Genomic DNA, 22,954 nt, shown 5'->3' with positions numbered 1-22,954 from the left:
CCTTCACCGAATCAAATCACGGACATCATATAATCTCATCTGCCAATATTTCAGGAATTACAGAGAAATTTACCAAGAACATAAATATATGAAATTGTATGTTTGTACCACTCTGTTCAACCCTCGCCTGAGCTTACGTGTGAAGACTTCAAGAAGTGGAGGCCAGTAGTTTCTGTGCATGTCTGTTTATTTCTTGATCTTTTCCCCTACAGGTTGCGTAGGAGACAAGGTCATCCCCCGACTACCTGTGACAAATTTCTATCCACCTCAGTTCAGGGAAGTAATTTCCTGATAGTACAGGACTAAATTTGTTACAATGACCCAAGATCCCAGATTTGAAGTTATTTTTGTTCTTATTTAGCCAGATAAATCTGTCACTTTTGTTTCCCTCTCAGATTAAAAACTGCACAAATTAACATCCTGTTATCACCTTCCGTATTTAACTTATTCTTTTAATTTTATTTTTCAGTCTCTGTAGCGCTACACCAAGAAAAGAATAACTGAAGAAATTTCAGGAGCCTCTTCCGTTACCCTTGTCCCACATGAGAAATAAAATGATTTGTTTTCAGTTTACCCATTATTTCAAATGATAAAGTTTGAAATCACTATAGAAATGTCAAAATACATTTTTCTTCAGGAATCAGTAATGCTATGTAAAAGAGAGAAAATAATCATACCAATTTTTTTTTTTTTTTTTGGCAGATGAATAAGACTGTCTAATACAGACTTACATCATAAAACAAATCAAATGTTAAACAATATATCTCCTTAGTGAGGGCCACAGTAAAGCTAATCTGGCCCGGCCGGGTGTGGCTCAGCGGTTGAGCGTCGACCTAGGATCCAGGCGATCGGGGTTCGATTCCCGGTCAGAGCACATGCCCGGGTTGCGGGCTGCAGCTGATCAATGACTCTCTCATCATTGATGTTTCTATCTCTCTCCCTCTCCTTTCCTCTCTCTGAAATCAATAAAGATATATTTAAAAAAAAAAAAAAAAAAGCTAATCTGGTCCACAAAAACAATTCTTTTTAAAACATCCAAATTTTAGGAATTTCTTTCTATTTTTATGCTACTTTTACTTTGACTATTTTTTCACTAAAAAATGGTAAAATTTTTATTTTTATTATTGTTATTTTTTAATCCTCACCAAAGGAGATGTTTTTATTGATTTAGAGAAAGAGTGACAGAAAGAAAAAGAGACATAAATTCATTGTTCCACTTATTTATGCATTCATTGGTTGATTCTTGTATGTGCCCTGACATACAACCTCAGTGTATCTAACCAATTGAGCTACCCACCCAGGGTGATATAATTTTAGGATAAAGAATACATACAGTACCTCTTCATCTAAATTTTTCTTTTTAAGATGAAAAGTCTTCAATTTTTGCAGCACTGCATCACTAACTTTCTCACTCTCTTTAAAATGTTCAGCATCAGGACTGCTGATGTCCTAAAAACAACAGTTTGAGAAGCTAGATTAAGATTTTTTCAGTAAAGCTAAAAGAAGGAAAAAACACAAATGAAACAAATCTTCCTCCCAAAATAAGGGATGAAACCAAAGGAGGTAAAATAATAGTGAACTCAACTCTTCAATTACACATCATAAGATATCCAATAAAGGGTTAGTGTGAAAAGAATTCATATAGATATACACTCATATATAAATTGTTATTGGGACAGATATATATATATAATCATTCAGAGATTAATACTCATTTATAATAACTGTATATGCTCATGCAGTCATACATTTAGCCCTTCTTGATGTAGTGAATTTACAAATCCAAATTTTATTTTATTTTATTGTTTTAAGTGTTCAAACATGCTCTTAGTTAATGGATTATTTTTTATTGTTCAAAATATTACAGATATCTCTTTTTCTCCCCGTTGACCCATTACACCCTGACAAATCAAAATTTTAGACAAATTATTGTAACTGAAATAAAAATAATCAGACAGCCTCAAAAATACTTAAACTCTAGATATTTTCAGGGTACCTAGAATGAAGGTAATTGTACTAAAATAACCTAAGGGTCTAACGTGCATGCACTGAAGTCAAACTGCCTGAGAGATTCTGCCTGAGTGCTGCGACTTTATTATATGAGAGACTTTAGACAAGAAACTCAATTCTTCTAAGCCTTGGTTTGTTTTTCCATGTTAAAAAAAAACACGCCTGATAATATAAAGAATGGTGTAAGAGATAATCCATGAAAAGCAGGAACAGTAAACTTAAATGGCTCCAAGGATAGGTTGGGAAGTCAGCAAATATTTGTTGAGTGCCTATTAGGAGCTTAGCCTGTATTAGGTAAAGGGCATACAACATACCAAGTCTCTAATCTTGAAGGCTTATGTCCTAGTGGGGTGGGAGACACAGAATAAGCAAATACAGTATTTGTTTGGCATGTAATGAGATCTACTAAAAATATCTGTATTCATTATTAAGAGGTCTGGTAGGAAAGCAGCACCCAGCAAATAAGACAGCAGCTGCCAGGGTGATGGACACAACCAAGCAAATATAGTAGTCAGCAAGCAAATGTTTGAAGGGCAAGGTGGGGTGAAAAGGTTTGTAGCCAAGAAGAAATTGTGCCACAATCAAATTCCAATATTTAAAAATGAAACTTTAGGTAGATACAGTCTGTGGGCCACCACTTTGTGATCTCTGCATAAAATGCTTAGCTCGGTGTCTAGCATTCAATAAATGCTAGTGTTCAAAATACTTTAGCTAAAACAAAATAGAAATAAGGCTTGTGTTGGATCAGCAACATCACACACCTATGCCACCAAACTTTGGATCAGATGAATATACTTAAGATCAAAGAAATGTGCAATAATAGAAGGAAAGGGGTAGAGAAAGAGCTAGCTAATTTGAGAAACTATGAAGTATCTCATCCTTTAATAGGTTCTCTCATTAAGTGGATGCTTGTAAGCTCCCAGGGCAGCAGCAAGTACCATTTCCCCTATTTACGAAGAGGAAACTAAGGCTGAGAGAGGTAAAGAGACTTGGCCAAGTCTCACAGCCAGGAAGTGGTGAAGCCAGAATTCGAACTCCCCTGACACTAACATCATTTTTCATTCTCCTAATGGACACAGCTCTACACTGCACTCCCTTGCCCCAAAGCTGTATGTTTTGGATGGGTAAACAGCTCATTAACGTGAAGAAACACTAATTCCTAGAGCCGGCTGACCCAGAGTTGAAGACTACTGCTCTGAAAGAGCTTTCCTGAAACATGAGAAGTACTAATGTTACTATGCTATAGACTCGTGGGAATTGGATGTTGAAGGAAGACAAACAGAAAGCAGCAGTCCGGGGAAGAAAGGCTGATTGGCTGTTTTGTCTCTATTTTGTCTTTCATTATTTTCTTTCTTAACTTAATTCTGTCACCTCACATTGCCTCTTTGGGTTTGTCTAACCTTGGTATTTTCCCCTTACCCAATAAAAATATGCGCTTTAAAATTTACCTGGCATGTGAGAAGTCTTGCCATCAGAGCCAGAAGATAGTGAATTTTGAAGGCCGGCTGAGTCCTTTTCATATCTGGGGCATTCGGGCTCTCTTCTTCACAAGGTGAGCAATTCAGGAACAAATTAGAATGTGTCATCTTTGCATCCTACGTGTACACAATTCAGATTTGTCACCATAAAAACAAAGAATCTGGATTACTGTTAAAGTAAAATGCTGAGTAAAATACTACTAAAAACTCTGAATAGTGGTTCTCAAACTTTTTGATTCTCAGGACCCCTTGATACCCCTTAATTTTTTATAAAAATTAAGGACTTCAAAAACATTTTGTTTATGTTGGTTGTGTCTATCAGTATTTTTTGTATTAGAAATGAAAAGTGAGAACATTTAAAAATATTTGTTTACTTTTCAGTAACAAATCAATTGTGTCAATATAAATAAATTTTTTTTAAAATTACATTTTCCAAAACAAAAAAATTAATGAGAAGAGTGGAACTGTTACATTTTCGTGTGAATATTTTTGATGCTGGTTTAATGGAAGACAGCCGGATTCTCATATTTCCTTCACACACTGTGTCAGCCTCAAAAACAATTACAACATCACATGTCATTTAGTTTCAGGAAAACTCCACAGTATACTTGTGAAGGAATGAGAGAAAAAAAGCAATGATGTTTTCATATTACTATGAAAATATTTTTGACCTCACAGACTCTCCCAGACCACACTTTGAGAAAATGGACTTAGAGTTAAAGAAAAGCAAAATTAAAAGCAGAGTAAGAATGATTTGGGGATATTAAACAAATTGATCAATCAAGATAAAACAAAAAATTTTACTGTTTTTTAAAAGGAAGCTCAAGAAAACAATCATATGCTGTGACAGCCTTCTATACACTTACACTAATTAATTCAGAGTTTACCAATTTAAAATTTGTCATGATTTGGTTAGCAGCTAAACTTAGGTCATCTTTGCTTAGGTTCATGGTTCTCAAAGTGTGATTCCCTGGACCAGCAGCATCAGCGAGACCTAAGATCTTGTTAGAAATACACACTGTCAGGCCCCAGCACACACCTACTGAATCAGAAACTCTGGGGTGGGCCCAACAATCTGCATTGTCACAGCTGATGTTGACAAAAGCTAAAGTTTGAGAACCACTGGTTTAAATAATCCTTCTTTCTTTTTGGAGAAAAGATCACAGAGAAAATTTTTTAAACAGAGAAAATGTCTTCCTAAGAATCAATAATAGAATTATTTACTTGCAAACAATACATATATGTACTGATTACAGATTCATGAAAGAGAGACCACTCAGGACATCTATAAGGCACACATCAGCTCAGTTCAAGTTATCATAACAAATATTACGTGTACATTTTTCTTGTTCAGATTAGCCTTCTTTCTAAGTAGTCAGAGTTAATAAGATTGTACTATAAATATTTTAAGGCAGGCCTACAAAACTGAAATTGGTGTGCTCTGTCTTGTGAAATTATCACTTCTAGGACATGCTTCCAGGTTCCTGACTGTGAAAAAAGCCAGTTGAATAGCAGAGAATAGCAAATTATAGCTCCTCCAAAAATATTGATATGAGGTTCCCATGATGTTTTTAACTGATGTTAACTGGATGTATACAAATATCTAATAATTATGCTGTACACGTGAAACTAATGTTATGTATCAGTTACATCTCACTAAAAATGTTTATAATTTTACAAAAATAATGATATAATATAGGTTTGTTTTACCATGTAAACCAAATATGCAATTATATTATTTACTTTTATTGTTGAATAGGCAGGCATGGTATAAAAGATTGAAATCCCCACTTAGAAAAATCTTTTCTCAAAGGATGCTTCAGATGACTGGTCAGAGGTACCCACAAAAATTCCCATGTTAATTTTTCATCTTTACCAAAATAATCACAAGAGGCCAAAAGTGATGGTTCTTCAACACAAGTACCCAAGAACCAAAGAAACTTTTTTCAAATCCATGGTACATTTTCCATTCTGTCTCTCTTTTTTGGTTAATAATTCTTTCTGCAAAAAATTTGTGTGTCATGCCTAATGTGCATCACCAGACTACTAGAAACTCCTGAAATTCTGCATTAGAGATTTTTAATTAGTGACAATACCTTTGTGATATCTGACTTCATAAATCCCTCTAAGTGCTCCTTTAACTGAGCTATCTCCAATTTAGGGCCACAATTTTGCTCCTCACTCCTTGCAATCTGCTGCAGAAGTTTTGCATTTTCATTTTTTACTTCATTGATCTGCTGCTGAAGTTTTGTATTTTTAGCCCTTTCACTTTCAGATATGAATTGCACATTTTTAAACTGAGCTATCAACTTCTCAAGTCTACATTTCAGTTTTTGCCTTTCTTCCAGGTTTTCCTTTTCACGTTTCTGAAATTCTTCCTGTAAAGAGAGGAACTCTTGCTCTCGGGTCTCTTTTTCACTTTTCAGTAAGTCCAAAGCAGAAGTGGTGGCGTTTTCCAATTCTCCTTTGAGTTGCTGCAGCCTCTCTACCTCTTCTTCTTTCTTGCTTAAGACTTTGCCCATCTCTCTGTACTGACTAACAATTTTGTCTTTTTTTTGCATTTCAGTTATGTACCTTTCTTGCAGACAAACATAATTTCCCTTGATCCTCTTAAGCTCTACCTGTAAGGTTTCCTTTTCTTTCCTAGACTCCTGAAGGTGTTTCTGGGTGTTAGTTAAAATATCATGGAAATCCTGCAATGTCTTGTCAGTTTCATTCTTCTCTATCATTACTCTGTATTTGTCTTCAATTAATGCTTCCATGTTCTCCTTTAGCTTATTTATGATGTCAGCGAACACTAGCTGCTTGTTAGTTGGCACCTGCAGCTCTTTAAGCTTCTTCTCTAAATACATCTTAGCACATTGCAAGTTCTGGATTACAGTTTGCTGCTTTTTGTTAGTACGTTTTAATTTCTGTACGACTTCATTTAAAGCCATATCCTCTTCCAGAGGTTGTAAGCTTTCCCAGTCTTGCTCTGTGTCACATGTCTTGTCCTCCCAAGATGCTCCACCACTCCAAGAAATGCCTGCAGGAGAACAAGCTGACACAATCCCTGGACTCTCCAAGTCCTCCACTGTGACTTCATTTTGGTGACTGACTGACATTTCAGGAATCTCCCAAGAATTCTGTATCCCTTTTGAAGAAACTGCAACCTGTAAATTATAGTAAATAAATGTGAAAGAGTAAGATTACCTTGAGCTTTGAAGTCAGAGCTGGCCTTGAATCATAGATCGTTAGTTTGATTTCCTCAGCTATAAAATAACGACTATACTATCTACTTCCAGCAATGACATCTACTTAACAAAAATACTTAAGTATTAATTGCTAAGTGTATGTATAGCACCTAACAGCATAGTAGAGCACAAACAACAGATATATGGTAAAAATATGTATCACATTTACTTTTACAAAAGAAAAATTACACTTTGATACTCTCACCATTTTCTCTGATGTAAACTTTTCTGGACACATTTAACATACATTCCTTGACTTCATGTGAATTAAAACAAATTTATCAATTGCCATACAGTCTATGAGGCCTCTTTTAAATACTTTTTAAATTCCTCGTTAAACATTAGCCCATTGTACTATGACTCTTCTGAGCACTGGAATGCCAGATGAACGTCTTGTGATTGATTTCTGCCCACAATACAGGTTTTAGGGGGGGTTAAAAAGGGACAGTAAGTTGTAGTAAAACAATGCTTAAATGAATATGACATAAAAGCCCCATAAAAGATATCTGTAGGAGTGGGCCGCATAACTTTCTAGAATTTAGATCTTGGTCCTCTGTATTTTTTATTTTTATCTTTAGAGTGAGAGGAAGGGAGAGGGAGAGAGAGAAACATTTATGTGAAAGCAAGAGATCAATCAGCTGCCTCCTGCAACGCCCCCTACCAGGGATCTACCCTGCAACCATTTGGTGCATGGGATGATGCCCAACAAACTAAGCCACACTGGCCAGGATGGACCTCTGTATTTTAATGTTTCTTCATTGTTCTGGGATAAATACAACCATCCTTACTGAAGCCTCCAAGGTTCTAATATCTGATCTTGATGCCTGACCCATGCTACCTACCTCTCCATCTTCATCTGCTTCATTGCTCTTGTTCCCTCCAACCCAGCAACCCTGGCTTCCTTCAGGACCTAGTAAGGATCATGCTCCCTGCAGCCACAGGTTTTTTGCACATTAATTATTCATGAAATGCTCTCCCACCCCCAGCCTAATTAACTCCTACTCATCTATCAGAGCTTAGCTCAATTCCCACTACATCAGGAAAGACTTCTCCAAACTCCCTCACCAGAGCAATAAGACACCCATCTTACTTTTATCTGCATCACTAATCATTGCTGCAAGTTTATATGTAATTTTATACAATATTATGTACATTTTACATACACTTTATAGGCAACTTTTATTCATGACACCATAGTTGAAAATTTACATTTATTTGTGTGATTATTCAATTAATGCCTATTTCCTCTACTAGGATGTTACTTTCATGACAACAAAATCCATATTTTTTTGGTCACCATTATATAACCAACACATAGCACAGGGCCTAGCCCATATTAGATGTCTGAAAGTATTTATTGACTGAATGAATAAATGACTAAATGCAATGGAAATAGGAAGGAACAATCTTGGGAAGTCCTAATTAAACAGATTTTAAAATGTTAATTTCCAGAAACAAACATAGGGAAGGAAATAAAGTCCTCTTTTAAATGCTGCCTCCAAATAAACGAACAAAAGAACTGGTCATACTTGCAAATTAACATAATAGTCAGCTTTTCTCATCAAACTCACAATGAAAATATATTATTTATGCTATTATTTTATTATTTCTACTTTCCCACATCAATTCTTAAAATATTTCTTTTTGTTCAGAGCATATTTAATTTACACTGTTAAAATTTTCAGTGCTCTTAGGATATTACATGCATGGTCAGGATTAATACATCAAAAGACAAGTTAATGTTTTCACTTTGGTAAAAAAATAATTTTTGCTTGTCAACAGAGATCTCACATGACAGGAAAATCTTAAGCTTTCCTTGCCAAATAATTTAGTATCTCTGTACTGCTTGCTCTTTGCAAGTTTTTTCTTTATGTAAACTGAGTTCTAGCCAATTTAATTCATGAAATGCAAAAACTTATAGTCAAGGCACCATGTAGATGCTAAGGTGCATAAAAGAAGTAGGACAGAGCCTTGACCCTCAAAGAAATTGTCATTTGGTAGAGCTAATTTCCAAGTATGGACTTAATTTTATTAGAAAAATTTGTTTCTAAATTGATCAAGATCTAGGAAGGCATTTTCCCCAGAGAAGCAATGTCCCCTGTGCTGATTAAATAATTTATCACTGCTTGGAAAAGTCTCAGATTATATACTTTAAAAAACAACAACGCATCCTTCAATATTCTATAGACTGTACTGACCATCAAAGATCTTAACTCCTGAGACTTCCAGCCAAGATGGTGGCATAGGTAATCCTGGTACTCACCCTCCTCCCACAACCACATCAAAATTACAACTAAACTACAGAAAAACCATCATTCAGAACTGCCTGAAACAGAGCTGAATGGAAGTCCTACAACCAAGAAATTAAAGCAGCAGCCACATCGAGACTGGTAGGAGGGGCGGACGCACGGAACCGCCTGGTCCTACACTCATGTGTGGTAGATAAAAATCAGGAGGGATACCTCTGCTGTGGAGGTTCCCCCTTGAAGAGCAAAGGATCCCAATCCTACACCAGGCAACCCAGCCCAGGGTCCCAGTCCCAGGGAAAGAAGTTCCCTTAACTTCTGGCTGTAAAAACCAGAGGGAATTGAGGCTGAGCGAGGCTGAGGCTGCTGGAGTCCCAGGCAGTTCCTTTTAAAGGGCCCGGGCATGGACTTACTCAGACTCCCTCCCTCTGAGTTCCAGGGAACGGGAAAACAGCTTGAAACGCACCAGAGACATATGGAGAGGAACTGAATTGTTTGGAATCAGGACAAGAGCTAGAGGAGCAGCTTTGTTCCAGACAGAAGTGCTGGCTGAACCCACTGTTCCTTTGATGAGCCCTTCCCCCACAGAGCCAGCAGACAAGTGCCATATATGAGACTCCATCAACTTGGCTCACTCTACCCCACCCTGGTGATTTCCTGAGACCCCACCCCATCCAACTTTTGGGCCCACCCAAGCTGTTTCCAGTGGCTTTACCACAGGAATGGCCTGTCTTTGTTCATGCTTCATATTTTCCTAAAATCTCTCAAACGAGCAGCATCTGGTCTCAGTGAGCCCAGTACCTCCAGCTAAGTGGCACCAGGCACGGCACTAGCAGCAGCAGCCTTGGTTTATATAGCTTGGCCTCACCTGGGCACCTCCAAGCCCAGCACAAGAAGCAGCCATCTGCAGATCACTTTGTAGATTATACCTGGTGGTTCTGGGCAGAACACAGGCAGTGGTTGACCTTGGTCTTTACCTTCTAGGAGGCTCCAGAGCCAGCACACCCACTGGACAGCTTCAGATCACATGGAAACACCACCGCCCACCCACCTCCATAAGCGACACACTCAAGGGCGGACTCAGTGGGTACCAGAGCCCTGCTGAAGCCCTGCTCTATGCAGTGTATCCCTGCACAGCTGATCCTCCAACATGGTTGGAGGTCGGTGGTCAGTGGTCACAGCCAGTCCTTGCAGCTGATCAGCCTGGGTGAATCTCTACCATTGATGTGCCAACAGCAATCAAGATTCAACTACAACAGGAGGATGTACAGCCCACACAGGGTGGGTACACCTCAAGTGCCCAGCTGGGGTGATTGGCGAGGTTGTGCCACTGGATCCTACGGGACACCTACTACATTAGGTCACGCTACCAAGCCTGGGAAACGTAGCAGCTCTGCCTAATACAGAGAAATAAACACAGGGAGGTGGCCAAAACAAGGAGGCGAAGGAACATGTCCCAAATAAAACAACAGAACAAAACTCCAGAAAAAGAACTAAACAAAACGGAAATAAGCAACCTACTGGATGCAGAGTTCAAAACCCTGGTTATAAGGATACTCAAGGAGTTTAGTGAGGACCTCAACAGCATAAAAAAGAACCTGTTATAAATGAAGGCTGAAATAAAGAATAATTTACAGGGAATCAACAGTAGAGTAGATGAAGATGAGAATCAAGTTGGCAGTTTGGAATATAAGGAAGCAAAAAACACCCAATCAGGACAGCAAAAAGAAAAAAGAATCCAGAAAAATGAGAATAGTGTACGGAGCATCAGGGACAACTTCAAATGTACCAACATTCGCATCATGGGGGTAGGTGCCAGATGGAGTAGAGAGAGAGCAAAAAATTGAAAACTTATTTGAAAAAAATAATGACAGGAAACTTCCCTAACTTGGTGAAGGAAACAGACATACAAGTCCAGGAAGTGCAGAGTCCCAAACAAGATGAACCCGAAAAGGCTCACACCCCGGTACATTATAATTAAAATGCCAAAGGTTAAAGATAAAGGGAGAATCTTAAAAGCATCAAGAGAAAAGCAGTTAGTTACCTACAAGGGAGCTCCCATAAGGATGTCAGCTGATTTATCAACAGAAACTTTGCAGGCCAGAAGGGAGTGGCAAGAAATATTCTAAGTGATGAAAAGGAAGGACCTACAACCAAGATATTCTACCCTACAAAGCTATCATTTATAATCAAAGAACAGATAAAGAGCTTCCCAGACAAGAAAAACCTAAAGGAGTCATCACCCCAAACCAGTATTATAAGAAATGTTAAAGGATCTTATTTAAAAAGAATAAGAAAAGATTAAAAAAAAATATGAACAATAGGGGAGATTAAAGATGGCAGTGGACTGATTGGAAGTTATACTGACACTCTCCTGGGACCAAACTAGAATTACAACTAAAATATAGAAAAACCATCCTGAATAATCAACTGCAACTGAAGACCAGCTGGAGAGCACCCTCATAACCAAGGAGGAAAAGTGAAGACCACATAGAAACTGGCAGGAAGTGTGGAGGCGCCAGAGGGCTGGCTGGCCTCCCACAGGCAGCAGCTGAAGGTCTGGAGGGAGATCTCAGCTCTGGGGGTTCCCACTGAGGACTCTGGGGCCTAAACCCTAGGCTGGGCTTCCTGGCCAAGAGCACCAGAACTGAGAAAGGTGCCCATATAACATCTGGCTGTGAAAAGCAGCCGGGTTTCTGTCTACCAGAAAGAGATGGCTAGAAATGCAGGCACCCTCTTGAAGAGCTAATGCATAAAGTTTTGTGTGCAGCCACTCACCTTGGACTCCAGCAGGGGGTGGGCAGAATGGACTGGAGCTGTGTGAGGAAAATCAAGGGTTGTGGGCTTTGGAGATAGAGCTCAGAGGGCACCCCTCTGGATTCCTGTGCTGAGTCATTCCCTATACATCAGAGGACATTTTTCACAGGCAGACTTTTACCTTCCAAGCAACTTTTACCTAGGGGGAAGCAATTGCCCCACCCTGCTGGAAAACCTCTCACCTTATCCTGTGGAGTTTCTGCAGCCTAAGGCTCATAGATCAGATTAATCAGCCTGCAGGCGAGGCAGACCTCAGAGTGCTCTGAGTCTTTGCCTGATCTGCTTTTGGACCCGGGACGTCGAAAAGCAGACTTTGGTATGCATCTTGGCCCTATCTAAACACACCCAATCCCAACAAAGAGGACCTCAAGCCGCGGGTTGTTGGTAGCTCCAAAGAGGTTGCTCAAGGCCAATTACAAACAGTGTCTGACATTGGCCTGCACCAGAGACCTTCCAAAAAGACTGAGAGTCCTAACAGATCCATATAATACATAGAAACAAACCCAAACAGGCAGCCAAAATGGAGAGACCAAAAAACAAGCTCCAAATGAAAGAACAAGAGAAGTCTCCAGAAAAAGAGCTATATTAAATGGGTAAGCAATCTATCAGATATGGAGTTCAGAATACTAATTGTAAGGATGCTCAACAGCATGAAAAAGATATGGAAACTATTAAAAATGACCAGTCAGAAATGAAGAATGACATAGCAGACATAAAGAATACATTGGAAGGAATAAACAGCAGATTAGAGGAAGCTGAGGATCAGATCAGTGAATGGAAAACAGGGTAGAAAAAAATCACTCAATCAGATATCTGAAAAGAAAAAACAGGACAGTCTAAGGGAGCTGTGGGACAACATGAAACGTAACAATATTTGCATTATAGGAGTGCCAGAAGAGGTCGAAAGTAAGCAAGGGCTAGAGAACCTGTTTGAAGAAATAATGGCAGAAAACTTCCCTAACCTGGTGAAGGAAAAAGTTACTCAAGGTCAGGAGACACAGAGAGTCCTAAGCAAGAAGAATCCAAAGAGGCCCACGCCCAGACACATCATAATTAAAATGCAAAAATTCAAGACAGAGAGACAATATTAAAGGCAGATAGAGAAAAGCAATCTGTTACCTATAAAGGAACTCCCAGAAGGCTGTCAGTTGACTTCTCATCAGAACTCTACAGACCAGAAGGGAATGGCATGAAGCATTCAAGGTAATGAAAACAAGGATCTGAAACCAAGACTACTCTATCCAGCAAGGCTATCATTCAAAATACATGGTGAAACGAAGAGCTTCTCAGACAAAAAAAAGGCTAAAGGAGTTTATCACCACCAAACCAGCACTGCAGGAAATGCTAAAGGGAATGCTCTAACTAAAAGCAGAAATAGAAGCATTGCAAGAAAGGTTAAAGGACTGCTGTAATAATAATAATAGAGAAACATAGGCATAAAGAATTAAAATGGCAATAAATAAGGACCTATCAATAATAACCTTAAGGACTTTAAGGGAGAGATCAACAGCAATACAGTCATAATCGTGACTTCACTGGATAGATCTTCTAGAGAAAAAATCAACACAGAAACAGTGACTCTAAATGGCACACTAGATCAGATGGATTTAATTGATATTTACAGAACATTTCACCCCCAAAGCTGTAGAATATACATTCCTCTCAAGTACACATGGGTCATGCTCAAAGACAGACCACATGTTAGGACACAAAACAAGTCTCTACAAGTTCAAGAAGAGTGAAATCATATCAAGCATCTCAGATCACAATGGCATGAAATTAGAAATCAACTACAGTACAAACACTCAAAAACACTCAAATACATGGAGGCCAAATAGCATGTTATTAAACAATGAATGGGTTACCAATAAGATCAAGAAAGAAATAAAAAGCTTACTGGAAACAAATGAAATTGCACACACAACAACCCAAAATCTATGGGACACAGCAAAAGCAGTCCTAAGAGGGAAGTTCATAGCACTACAGGCCTACCTCAAAAAGCAAGAAAAACTTTTAGTAAACTCTCTCACCCTACATTTAAAGAATTAGAAAGCTCCCCTGTGAAGCCATCTGGACCAGGGCTTTTGTTTGCTGGAAGCTTTTTATTATTATTATTATTGCTTCAATTTCATCAGTTGTTATTAGCCTATTCCGGTTTTCTGATTCTTCCTGATTCAGTTTTACATGATCTCACTCATATGTGGAATCTAATAAACAAAAGAGACTGAGGAACAAAATAGATCCAGAGATATAGAAGCATGGAACAGACTGATGAATCTCAGTGGGAAGGTGGGGATGGGGGAGTGGGTGGGGAGAGATTAATCAAAGAGCTTATATGCATATATACATAACCTATGGACACAGACAATAGTGTGGTGAAGGCCTGGGGGGGCGGCGGATGTGGGGCAGAAGGGATCAATGGGGGAAAAAAGGGGAATATCTGTAATACTTCCAACAATAAAGATAAATTTAAAAAATATAAATAAGATGGCAATAAAAGAATAGCCATGGTGATGTAAAGTACAGCATAGGAAATATAGTCAATAATATTGTAATAACTAGGCATGGTGCTGTATGAGTGCGGGATTTATTGGGATGATAATGTATTAAGTTATGTAATGTCTGGTGACTGGGGTATACAATAAATAAAATAAAAAAAAAGAAGAATAACAACAACAAAAAAACTTACCGCCTTTGTTTTATAATTAGCTCTCAGGTCATACAGGTTAAAGCTATTTTCTTTATAAAATGGTTTTTCAACATCATTGTGTACATATTCCTTACACAAGAAACTTTCAGATTGACTAGAGTTGAGGGTAGATTCATTGGCAGTATTTTCAGTTAGTGACATTTCCGTGAATTTCAGGGTCTCGTTTTTGCAGTGGATTACAGGTGGGCTTCTAGGAGGTTGCCCGAGACATTCATGAGCAATTTGGTCTTCATTTGTGGAAGTGTTGGTTCCTACTGGATTTTCCTCCTTAAATGAATCTTCCATTATATTGTTGTCTTTTGCATAATTATATATGTGACTTTGCAATTCTGGCTTCTCTATGTAAGGGAAGCCACCTGTCAGATTTTGAAATGTTATTTCATCATTATATGCTTTTGTCTGATGATATTTGAAAATGGGTTTAAATTGTCTGAAGGCAGAAACGCTGGTGTCAATTGGTCGAGTTAGCACATCCTGTGAATAATTTCCACTGCTGACATCTCATTAGAAAGAGGTAGAAGAAAATAAGAATTAGCTGACCAAAAGCTTATGTGTTAACAGTTATATTAACATTTATGAAATAAACTTTTTGAGCCTTTTAAGAATTATATGTATTTCAACCTTTTGCATTAAGTAGATTTTAGCTTGGCTTTGTGCTAGCAAACAAAACAAAACAAAACAGCTTTTTACATGGGGGAAAGAAGTTTGCAAATGACTGCTACAAAAAGCTTGTTATGTATTATTATGGTCAAATACCATTACAACAAAGTCTAAGATACCCTCAAAATTCTTTTGTTGTACTGTAATTTTAAAATGTTTTAATTATAAAGTATTTCAAAAGAATACAAAAGCACAGTGAATAGTACATAGCAAACACACATATCCCTATTTAATCTCATAACAACCCCGTGTAGTTGGTACTGCTATTATCCTCATTTTACAGATAAGGAAACTGAGATATAAGAGATGCTAACACTTGCCTAACACCACAGAGCTGGTAAGATTCTAGAACACTACGTCTAAACAGCATGCTATACACAGATTTAATACATTTTTTAAAATAAGGCAAAATAGAAATAGTGATGCAAAATTAATTCATGATCCCTCCTTTCTCTCTTGATGTCTTTCTTTCTCCCTCCCCAGAGAACCACTGTTACTGGAGCCAGTATGTATGCACTCTTCCCATCCATATTTCCCTTCACTCTTCACTATGTACCAAACTGATATATAACAAGTTCCCAGCCTTTCTCATTCTGTGATACCTTTAACGTCTCAGTAACTTTTTCACAGAACCCCTAGACCAAAGGAAATACCTAACGGTTCCTTTTATTATGTCGTTAAGCTCAAACAACTTAAGTATTTGTCCTACCAAATTAATAGCTGTATCAAAATACACATAAACTGAAAGAAAAATATTTTATTTCATTCTTAAGCAACCAAACTTATTACTTGAATGTACTATTGGGCACCACATATCTCAAACTTTGGAATCAGATTGGACAAGGCCAACCCACACTTCCTATCCTACCTTGATTTTCATGCAATACTTGATTTTTATCACAGCAACTTCCAATATCAAAGCTTTGCAAATAAGATGTTATGGAAAGGATTGTAGTATTGTTTTATATTGAAATACTGAACTATCTCAAGCTAGTGATTTGTTGGGGCCCAACATATATCCAGTACCACTGTTTCCTTCAAATATCAAAAGATCCTGCAGCACCCTGGGCAAACTGTGGTTACACAGTATTGTTTTCTGTTTTAAAACGTTATGTAAATAGCGCTGGCTGGTGTTCTCAGTGGTTAGAGCACCAGCCCATGCACCAAAGAGTCACAGGTTCGATTCCCAGTCAAGGGCACCTATCTGGGTTGTGGGTTTCATCTCAGCCCTGGTTGGGGTATGTGCAGGAGGCAACCAATAGATGTGTCTCTCTCACATCAATGATTCTCTCTCCCCTTCCCTCCCTCCTTTCCTCTCTCTCTCTACAAATCAATGGAAAAAATATTCTCCAGTGAGGATTAATAAATTTAAAAATTTTTTCTTAAATGTTATGTAAATAGCATCATTATACATATACATATATATACACATATATTTTATCTCCCTATTTGTTTAATCTATACACAGAGCATATACAAAAAACTGGGCTAGACTCAGAGGAAGAAGAAATATCAATAACTTAAGATACGCACAGACATCATCATGCTGGCAGAATGTAGCAATGATCTGAAACGATTTCTGATGAAAGTGAAAGTACCAAAGCAAGGCTGCACTTGAACATTGAGAAGACCAAAAACCATGACTACAGAAGAAATATGCAACTTTAACAGACAATGAAGATATCAGAATTGTTAAACATTTTGTTTACCTTGGTTCAGTCATCAATTCAAATAAGAGAAATAAAAAAAATTAAAAAATTTTAAAAAGCTGAGACTTTAAGTGCAGCAATGGAAGAATTAGGAAAGATCACCAAGAGCAAAGATGCCATTAGAGACAGAGGCTAAGACCATCCACACCCTTTTATTCCTAATCACTATGTACAAATGTGCAAGTTGATCAGTAAGGAAAGCTGATAGGAAAAAATTTCATCTGTTCAATATATTATGTTGGAGGAGAGCTCTGTGGATACCCTGGATAGCCAGAGAGATGAGCAAGTAGGTCCTAGAGCACATAAGCATGAAACATGACTGCATGCAAAAATGACAAAGCTGAAGCTGTCCCATTTAGGACACATCTTGAGAAGGCAGGGTTCTCTGGAAAAGACAACAATGCTGGGAAACATAGAAGACAGCAAAGAGGAAGAAAATATGAAATGGATTGATTCCATAAAAGAAGCCATAGGCATGAACCTCCAGGAGCTGAGAGGGGCTGTTGAGGATAGGACACTGTGGACATCACTCATTCACAGGGTTGCCAGGAGCTGGAGCTGACTCAAGGGCAATATAAATCTCTCTCTCTCATATATATATATATATATATATGCACACACACATACACACACACACACATTACATATATAGGTATAGATATCGATATGTCATATAAAAGTCTTTATTTCACTTAAAATTTTGCTTTTCATACTTAGCCATGTAAATTCATGTAGATCTAGTTCATTCTACAGAGGAATTACACTTTATTTCCTTTTTGTAGGGCATATATTTCTAATTTTGCTATTAAAAACAACACTGCAGTGAAAATCCTAATACACATTTCCTTGTACACTAATGTAAGTTTTTTTTTAAAATCTAAGCTCTGTGTATATACCTAGGAATGGAATTTCTGGATTATAGTAAAGTTCCTTTACTCTACATCCCTCCAACATGTCAAGCTGATACATATGAAATGGCGTTTTGTGGTCCTTTTAATATACATCATTTTAGGTACTTAATAGTCTTGCAGGTTTCCTTTTCTGTGATCTGCCTCTTAGATACTGTTAGGAACTGAATCGTGTCTCCTCAAAATTCACATGTTGATGGCTTAATCCCCAGTACCTTAGAATGTCATATATTTGGAGATAGGGCCTTTATGGAGGTAATTAAGGTTGGGGCTCTAATACAATATGGCTGGTGTCCTTATAAGAGGGACACCAGGGAGACACAGAATAAAGGCCATGTGAGGACACAAGAAGATGGCCATCTGAGAGGCCTCAGGAAAAAACCAACTCTGCGGGAACCTGATCTTGGATTTCCAGCCTCTAGAACTGTGAGAATATAAATTTGAATTTCTGAAGCCACCCAGTCTGTGGTATTTCGTTATGGCAACTCTAGCAAACTAATACATATACTTTGCCTAACTTTCTACTGAGTTATATGTGTCTTTTCCTTACTGGTTCTTTATTTTGGATACTAATCCTCTGTCAATTGTATACATTACATATATCTTAGATTGTGGCTTTTTTACTTTGTTGATTGTAATTTGGACACACAAATTTTTAAAATACAGTCAAATGTATTCTGGTTTGTATTTCTTGTATTATTCCCTGAGCCTCACTATTCTCATCTTTAAAATGAAGATAAAAACAGCCCGTATTTATAAAGGGGAAGAAAAGCACTATTTTATGGGCTTGTTTATGAATTAAGTGCAATAATGTATATAAAATGCTTAGCATAGTACTTAGCTCTTATTATTATCATCACAGGACACACAAAAAATCTTAGTTTCTGTTTGTAAACTGCCAACAAAGAGATACTTACCACCTAACAAATCATCTAGTGTGCTACATATTTCTTCAGAAAGTGTGAATTTAGGCTCATTTTCCCTTTTTACATTCTTTATTTCATTCTGTATTAATGATAAAAAAAGACATTAATATTGATACTTCAAACACCGTAAGTCTCTTAAAGGTATATGTACATTGCTATGTAATTTAAAAAAAATATATTTTTGAGAGATTGAGAGGGAGAGATAGAAACATCAATGAGACAGAAACATCAACTGTCTGCGTCTTGCACACCCCCTCCTGGGGACTGAGCCTACAACCCAGGCATGTGCCCTAACCAGGAATCCAACCAGTAACCTTTTGTGCGTGGGTTAACGCTCAACCACTGAGACACACCAGCTGGGCCATCGCTATGTAATTGTTAGTATTTTTTGTTGCACAGTTAGAATGTGCTCTCTAGTACCTTTCCCCCACTATATATTTGAGCTCCCTTTTAGTAAAATCATGCTAATAATGTCACAATATTAAATTAGAGTTAAACAATTATCTTGCTATTTTAATACTTTGTTCATTTGGTAAGTGAAACCATGTTTCTATAAACATAGGGGTATGTGATAACCTATATACCTCTTACTGACAATTCTTTGATGTTTGTTAAATCTTGTCTATTCAACATTAGAGTAGTTGTTATTCAAGTTTTTAAACATTGGATATATAAAACAGGGATCTAGTAATGAGATGAAATATGAATCCTTTAAATAGAAATCTATAAAAATTCATGTAGGGCTTATTCTCAAAGTTACCTTAATGTTATCTAAGATGAAAGAGTTTATTAAGTAAATTAATAGAATAAATAAGGGAAATATTTTAGGTGTCTAAGGAAAACATTGGCTTAATCATAAATAGTATATCAAGTATGTGGACTTAAGTGATGCTCAAAAAAAAGTTCTTATCTCTTATTAAAGTCAGCTGGTTACAAATTTCTATTCAATATGCTTTTTATAGAATTGTTCCACTTACTGAATGTATCTGAAGTACAATAAAAACTGTTATATTTTATAACTGTTTCTTTGACTTGTTGCTAACTCAGATCATTCCTCCTAGATTTTTAAAGTACGAGGAATAATATACTTGAAAAATAAAATAGCACTACTCACATGTGTTGATGCTATATTATACACTTCTTGGGACTCTACTACTCACTGAATTTCAGAGATCACTTCTAACTCTTGTCTTACATGATATTACTGTTTTTAGCTAAACTAAGCCTTTTGTTCCCTTGGTCTATAAATATTCTATAAAGAATAAAATGGTCAGCAAAATCCAGGAGGGAGGACTTCCTTACAAGTAATTTAAGACATTCATTCCTTACAATTCAGTACATAGTAATTTGGATCCCAATTGATGCCATAATACCATGACCACATTTTTCCAAAATGAAAACAGACCAGATGTCAGGCTCCTTGTGTTCTTGTCCTGACTGTGTTACTGAGTTATGGTGATGTCCTCTCGCTATACTCATGGGACTTCATGAAGAGGCTAGAAAGGATCAGTTTTAACACTATTTGTAAAATTCTACATTTCTTGAAAACCGGTTCCACTATTCCCCTCTTCTATGCCTCCACTGGAGATTTCTTTTATTGTTCCTCACATTTTTAAAGAAATTTTCATATGGAACACAATGTGAATGCTAAATACACCTGTACCTCCCAGAACTCATAAGCAATGCACACCTGAGGCAAGTCTGAAGTAGTGCTGCCGGTTTCCATATAGAAGGGAGAATCTGAGTGAGTTAAGTCTTGAGAAAGACTGGTGAAATTCATGACATCCGCTTTTGACATGTTTTCTAATTTTCCATGAGAAGCATCCACTTCAAAACATACAGGATCTGAAGGTGATGACCAAGCTTTTTGATAGGTCTTGTTCCTAACTATTGAATGATGGAAGGCTTCTTTAAAAAAAACATGATTTTAAGGTCTTTTAGTATATGCAAACAAAAAGCTTTTCCCCCCTCCCTCTGCATATTAAGAAAGCAGTAAAGTTCATTGCCCTACATTTTAAAATGTCATTTGCCAAGTTATAGAAAAAATAAAAAAAATTTAGTCCAAGTATACCATGGTAACTTTGTATGGTAGTAAATAATTTGGACAAAACAAAATTACCTAAAAGACCTGGGACCCAGAAAGTGAAGGGATCTCTAAGTTATTTAATCGAAAGATATTCACAAAATATTATCAGAGACCTGTTAGGTTCCACCAAACACTGACTGTATTTTCTACTTACTTAATAATTGGCATTTGAATATCTCTTTATCAAGTAAAATCCAACATTGTAAATCAATTTTCCCTCACTTCCGCATGCCACACTTATTGTCTCGGGCACTTGGGATTTGAAAACTGGGCATCCTTCTATCTCACTGTCCATGGACTATTCAGTTACCAAGTCCTATCCATTCATCCTTTAAACATGATTTTCATAACCCATGGTTTCTTTCCATCCCTTAGGTCATCACACTGGTCCATATTCCTGTGATTCCTCAGGTCTACTGGGGGTTGGGGTGGAAAGGATGTCCAATCACACTGACTTAAAATTATTCTGCTCGGCTTTCTAGGTCTTCCATAGCCTGAACCCACTTTACCTAGCCAGTACTCCCCTGCTCTAGTAAGATCAGTGTCACTTCCCTGCAAACATCTCATGCTTCTTACCACTTCAGGGGTCTGCCCTGGCAAGTGTTTCTGTCCCCTAAAACCTTCCTATCTACCCATTCGCCTATTTTTTAAATTACAAGGTATTTAGTCTAAATCTCTCACACACAATTCAGTACCTATCCCTTTTACTTAGTCTTCACCATTGTTCCAAGCGTGTTAGTGTTTATATTTACAGGTTATACATACTTCAACTAGAGTCCATTTATGGTTTTTCAATACCCCCTAAAGCAAATGGACAAGTGTTGTCCAGAGTAAATATTAATTTAATAAACCCTGCATTCCAATTATTTATTTCTATTAAAACTTCTCTATCTACAGTCACTACTCATTTGCCTGGATTATTTTGTTGAATTATCAAATTAATAATTTATTGAGGATTTTTTTTTTCAAATTTATTCCATCCTTTGGTTAAGTATAAAAAAGTCACCGAGCCTAGTCAGGATTGGTGAATGGTCCAACTTTATGCTCATCTTTTCCCTATTCCCCAATACATAAATGTTGCCTAGGTTGGTGAAGGGAGTTTGAAAAATCATTGTTTTGTTTTCCAAATGCAAAAAACGCAAGCACCTTCTTAAATTTATGAACCCAGAACTTCCAACTACACTATTACAACTTCGTTCATATGGCACAATCTGCCAATTTATTTTAAGCTGGGCTTACGTTTTCCATCTTTCATTCTGAGCTTACCAGATTTATGTTAAACTTTTAAAATATTTACTCCAATGTTTCCATAGATACTCCAGAGACACTCTAGGGCTGTTTTAAGCCGGGCGTGAAAAGAGGCGTCGCTGGCTCTCGCGAGAAGAAACGGACCGGCGAGGCCGCCCGCGCGTCAGCCCTCGCGTTCCCGGCCCCCAGCCCCGCCCCCTTCCCCGCCCGGCCCCGCCCCCTTCCCCGCCCGGCCCAGTCTCCCAACCGGCCGCGCAATCCGCACTAAATAAATCAATAAATTATGCAGGGGGGGGAAAGAAGTGCCAGTGGAGTTACGAGTCAAAACTCTTGAGGACTTTGTTTTCAAGTTCTTTTCAGTCATGACAAACCAGCTTTCTCAAAGCACTTCTCATTTTCACCTCCAACAATGCACCGAACCCCCTAAATCGCAAAAGCGAGCTCCCTTCCAGGCCGGTGCAATTTCTCACATCCACAATGGGGACCTCGCGCCCCCACCCCTCCGCACTGGGTTTCGCGGGAGCGACAGCGCTTTTCAACCTTTCCCACGGATGACTGTTAGAAACTCGCCGCGGGGGCGCTAGCGCGACGGAACGTTCCTGTGTGACGCGCGCCCGCCCGCGCCAGCCGTTCTCCGCGTGGAACGGCGCGCGCGGGGCGCCGGCCCCCAGGGGGCGCGGCCCGGGGAACTTCGAAGTCAGTTACCGGAGTTGAGAGGGAATGTGGCTGTGAGCCCCCGGGCCAACAACCTGTGGTCTGGCTGGCGCGTCCTTCTACGGGAGGACAAGCAAAGCAGGGTGCAGGAACTAAAACCGCCGGGAGGAACGGCGGGGAAGGCGACTCAAGTTCGCCTGACGCTTCCTTAAGTCCTCCTCCCGCACAGACCGCACAAGCTCCAGGCCCTCAGAGGGCCCAGGGGCGGG

At 38.2% G+C, this 22,954-nt stretch overlaps 1 protein-coding gene across 4 annotated transcripts in view; it reads right to left on the bottom strand.

The window, feature by feature from the left end:
* Positions 1 to 22,922, bottom strand: part of CAGE1 (cancer antigen 1) — a 56,520-nt gene extending 33,598 nt beyond the window's left edge. For 3 of the 4 annotated variants that reach the window (XM_081144033.1, XM_081144032.1, XM_081144031.1), the window contains exons 1-7: positions 22,781 to 22,895; positions 20,388 to 20,605; positions 18,689 to 18,776; positions 14,474 to 14,994; positions 5,585 to 6,640; positions 3,459 to 3,605; positions 1,339 to 1,449 (exon numbers count right to left, since the gene is read on the bottom strand). In XM_081144033.1, coding sequence (XP_081000159.1) covers positions 1,339 to 1,449; positions 3,459 to 3,605; positions 5,585 to 6,640; positions 14,474 to 14,994; positions 18,689 to 18,776; positions 20,388 to 20,495 — 2,031 coding nt within the window. In that variant the 5' untranslated portion in view covers positions 20,496 to 20,605; positions 22,781 to 22,895. Of the gene's footprint in view, positions 1 to 1,338; positions 1,450 to 3,458; positions 3,606 to 5,584; positions 6,641 to 14,473; positions 14,995 to 18,688; positions 18,777 to 20,387; positions 20,606 to 22,780 lie in introns of all 4 variants that reach the window. The other variant, XM_081144030.1, reaches the window with a different exon arrangement.
* Between the last annotated feature and the right edge of the window lie 32 nt (positions 22,923 to 22,954).

Source organism: Miniopterus schreibersii, assembly GCF_964146895.1.
Source record: "Miniopterus schreibersii genome assembly, chromosome: 8".
Lineage (NCBI taxonomy): Eukaryota > Metazoa > Chordata > Mammalia > Chiroptera > Miniopteridae > Miniopterus > Miniopterus schreibersii.
The sequence above is the reverse complement of the archived record's forward strand: the minus strand, read 5'-3'. Positions and strand labels throughout refer to the sequence as shown.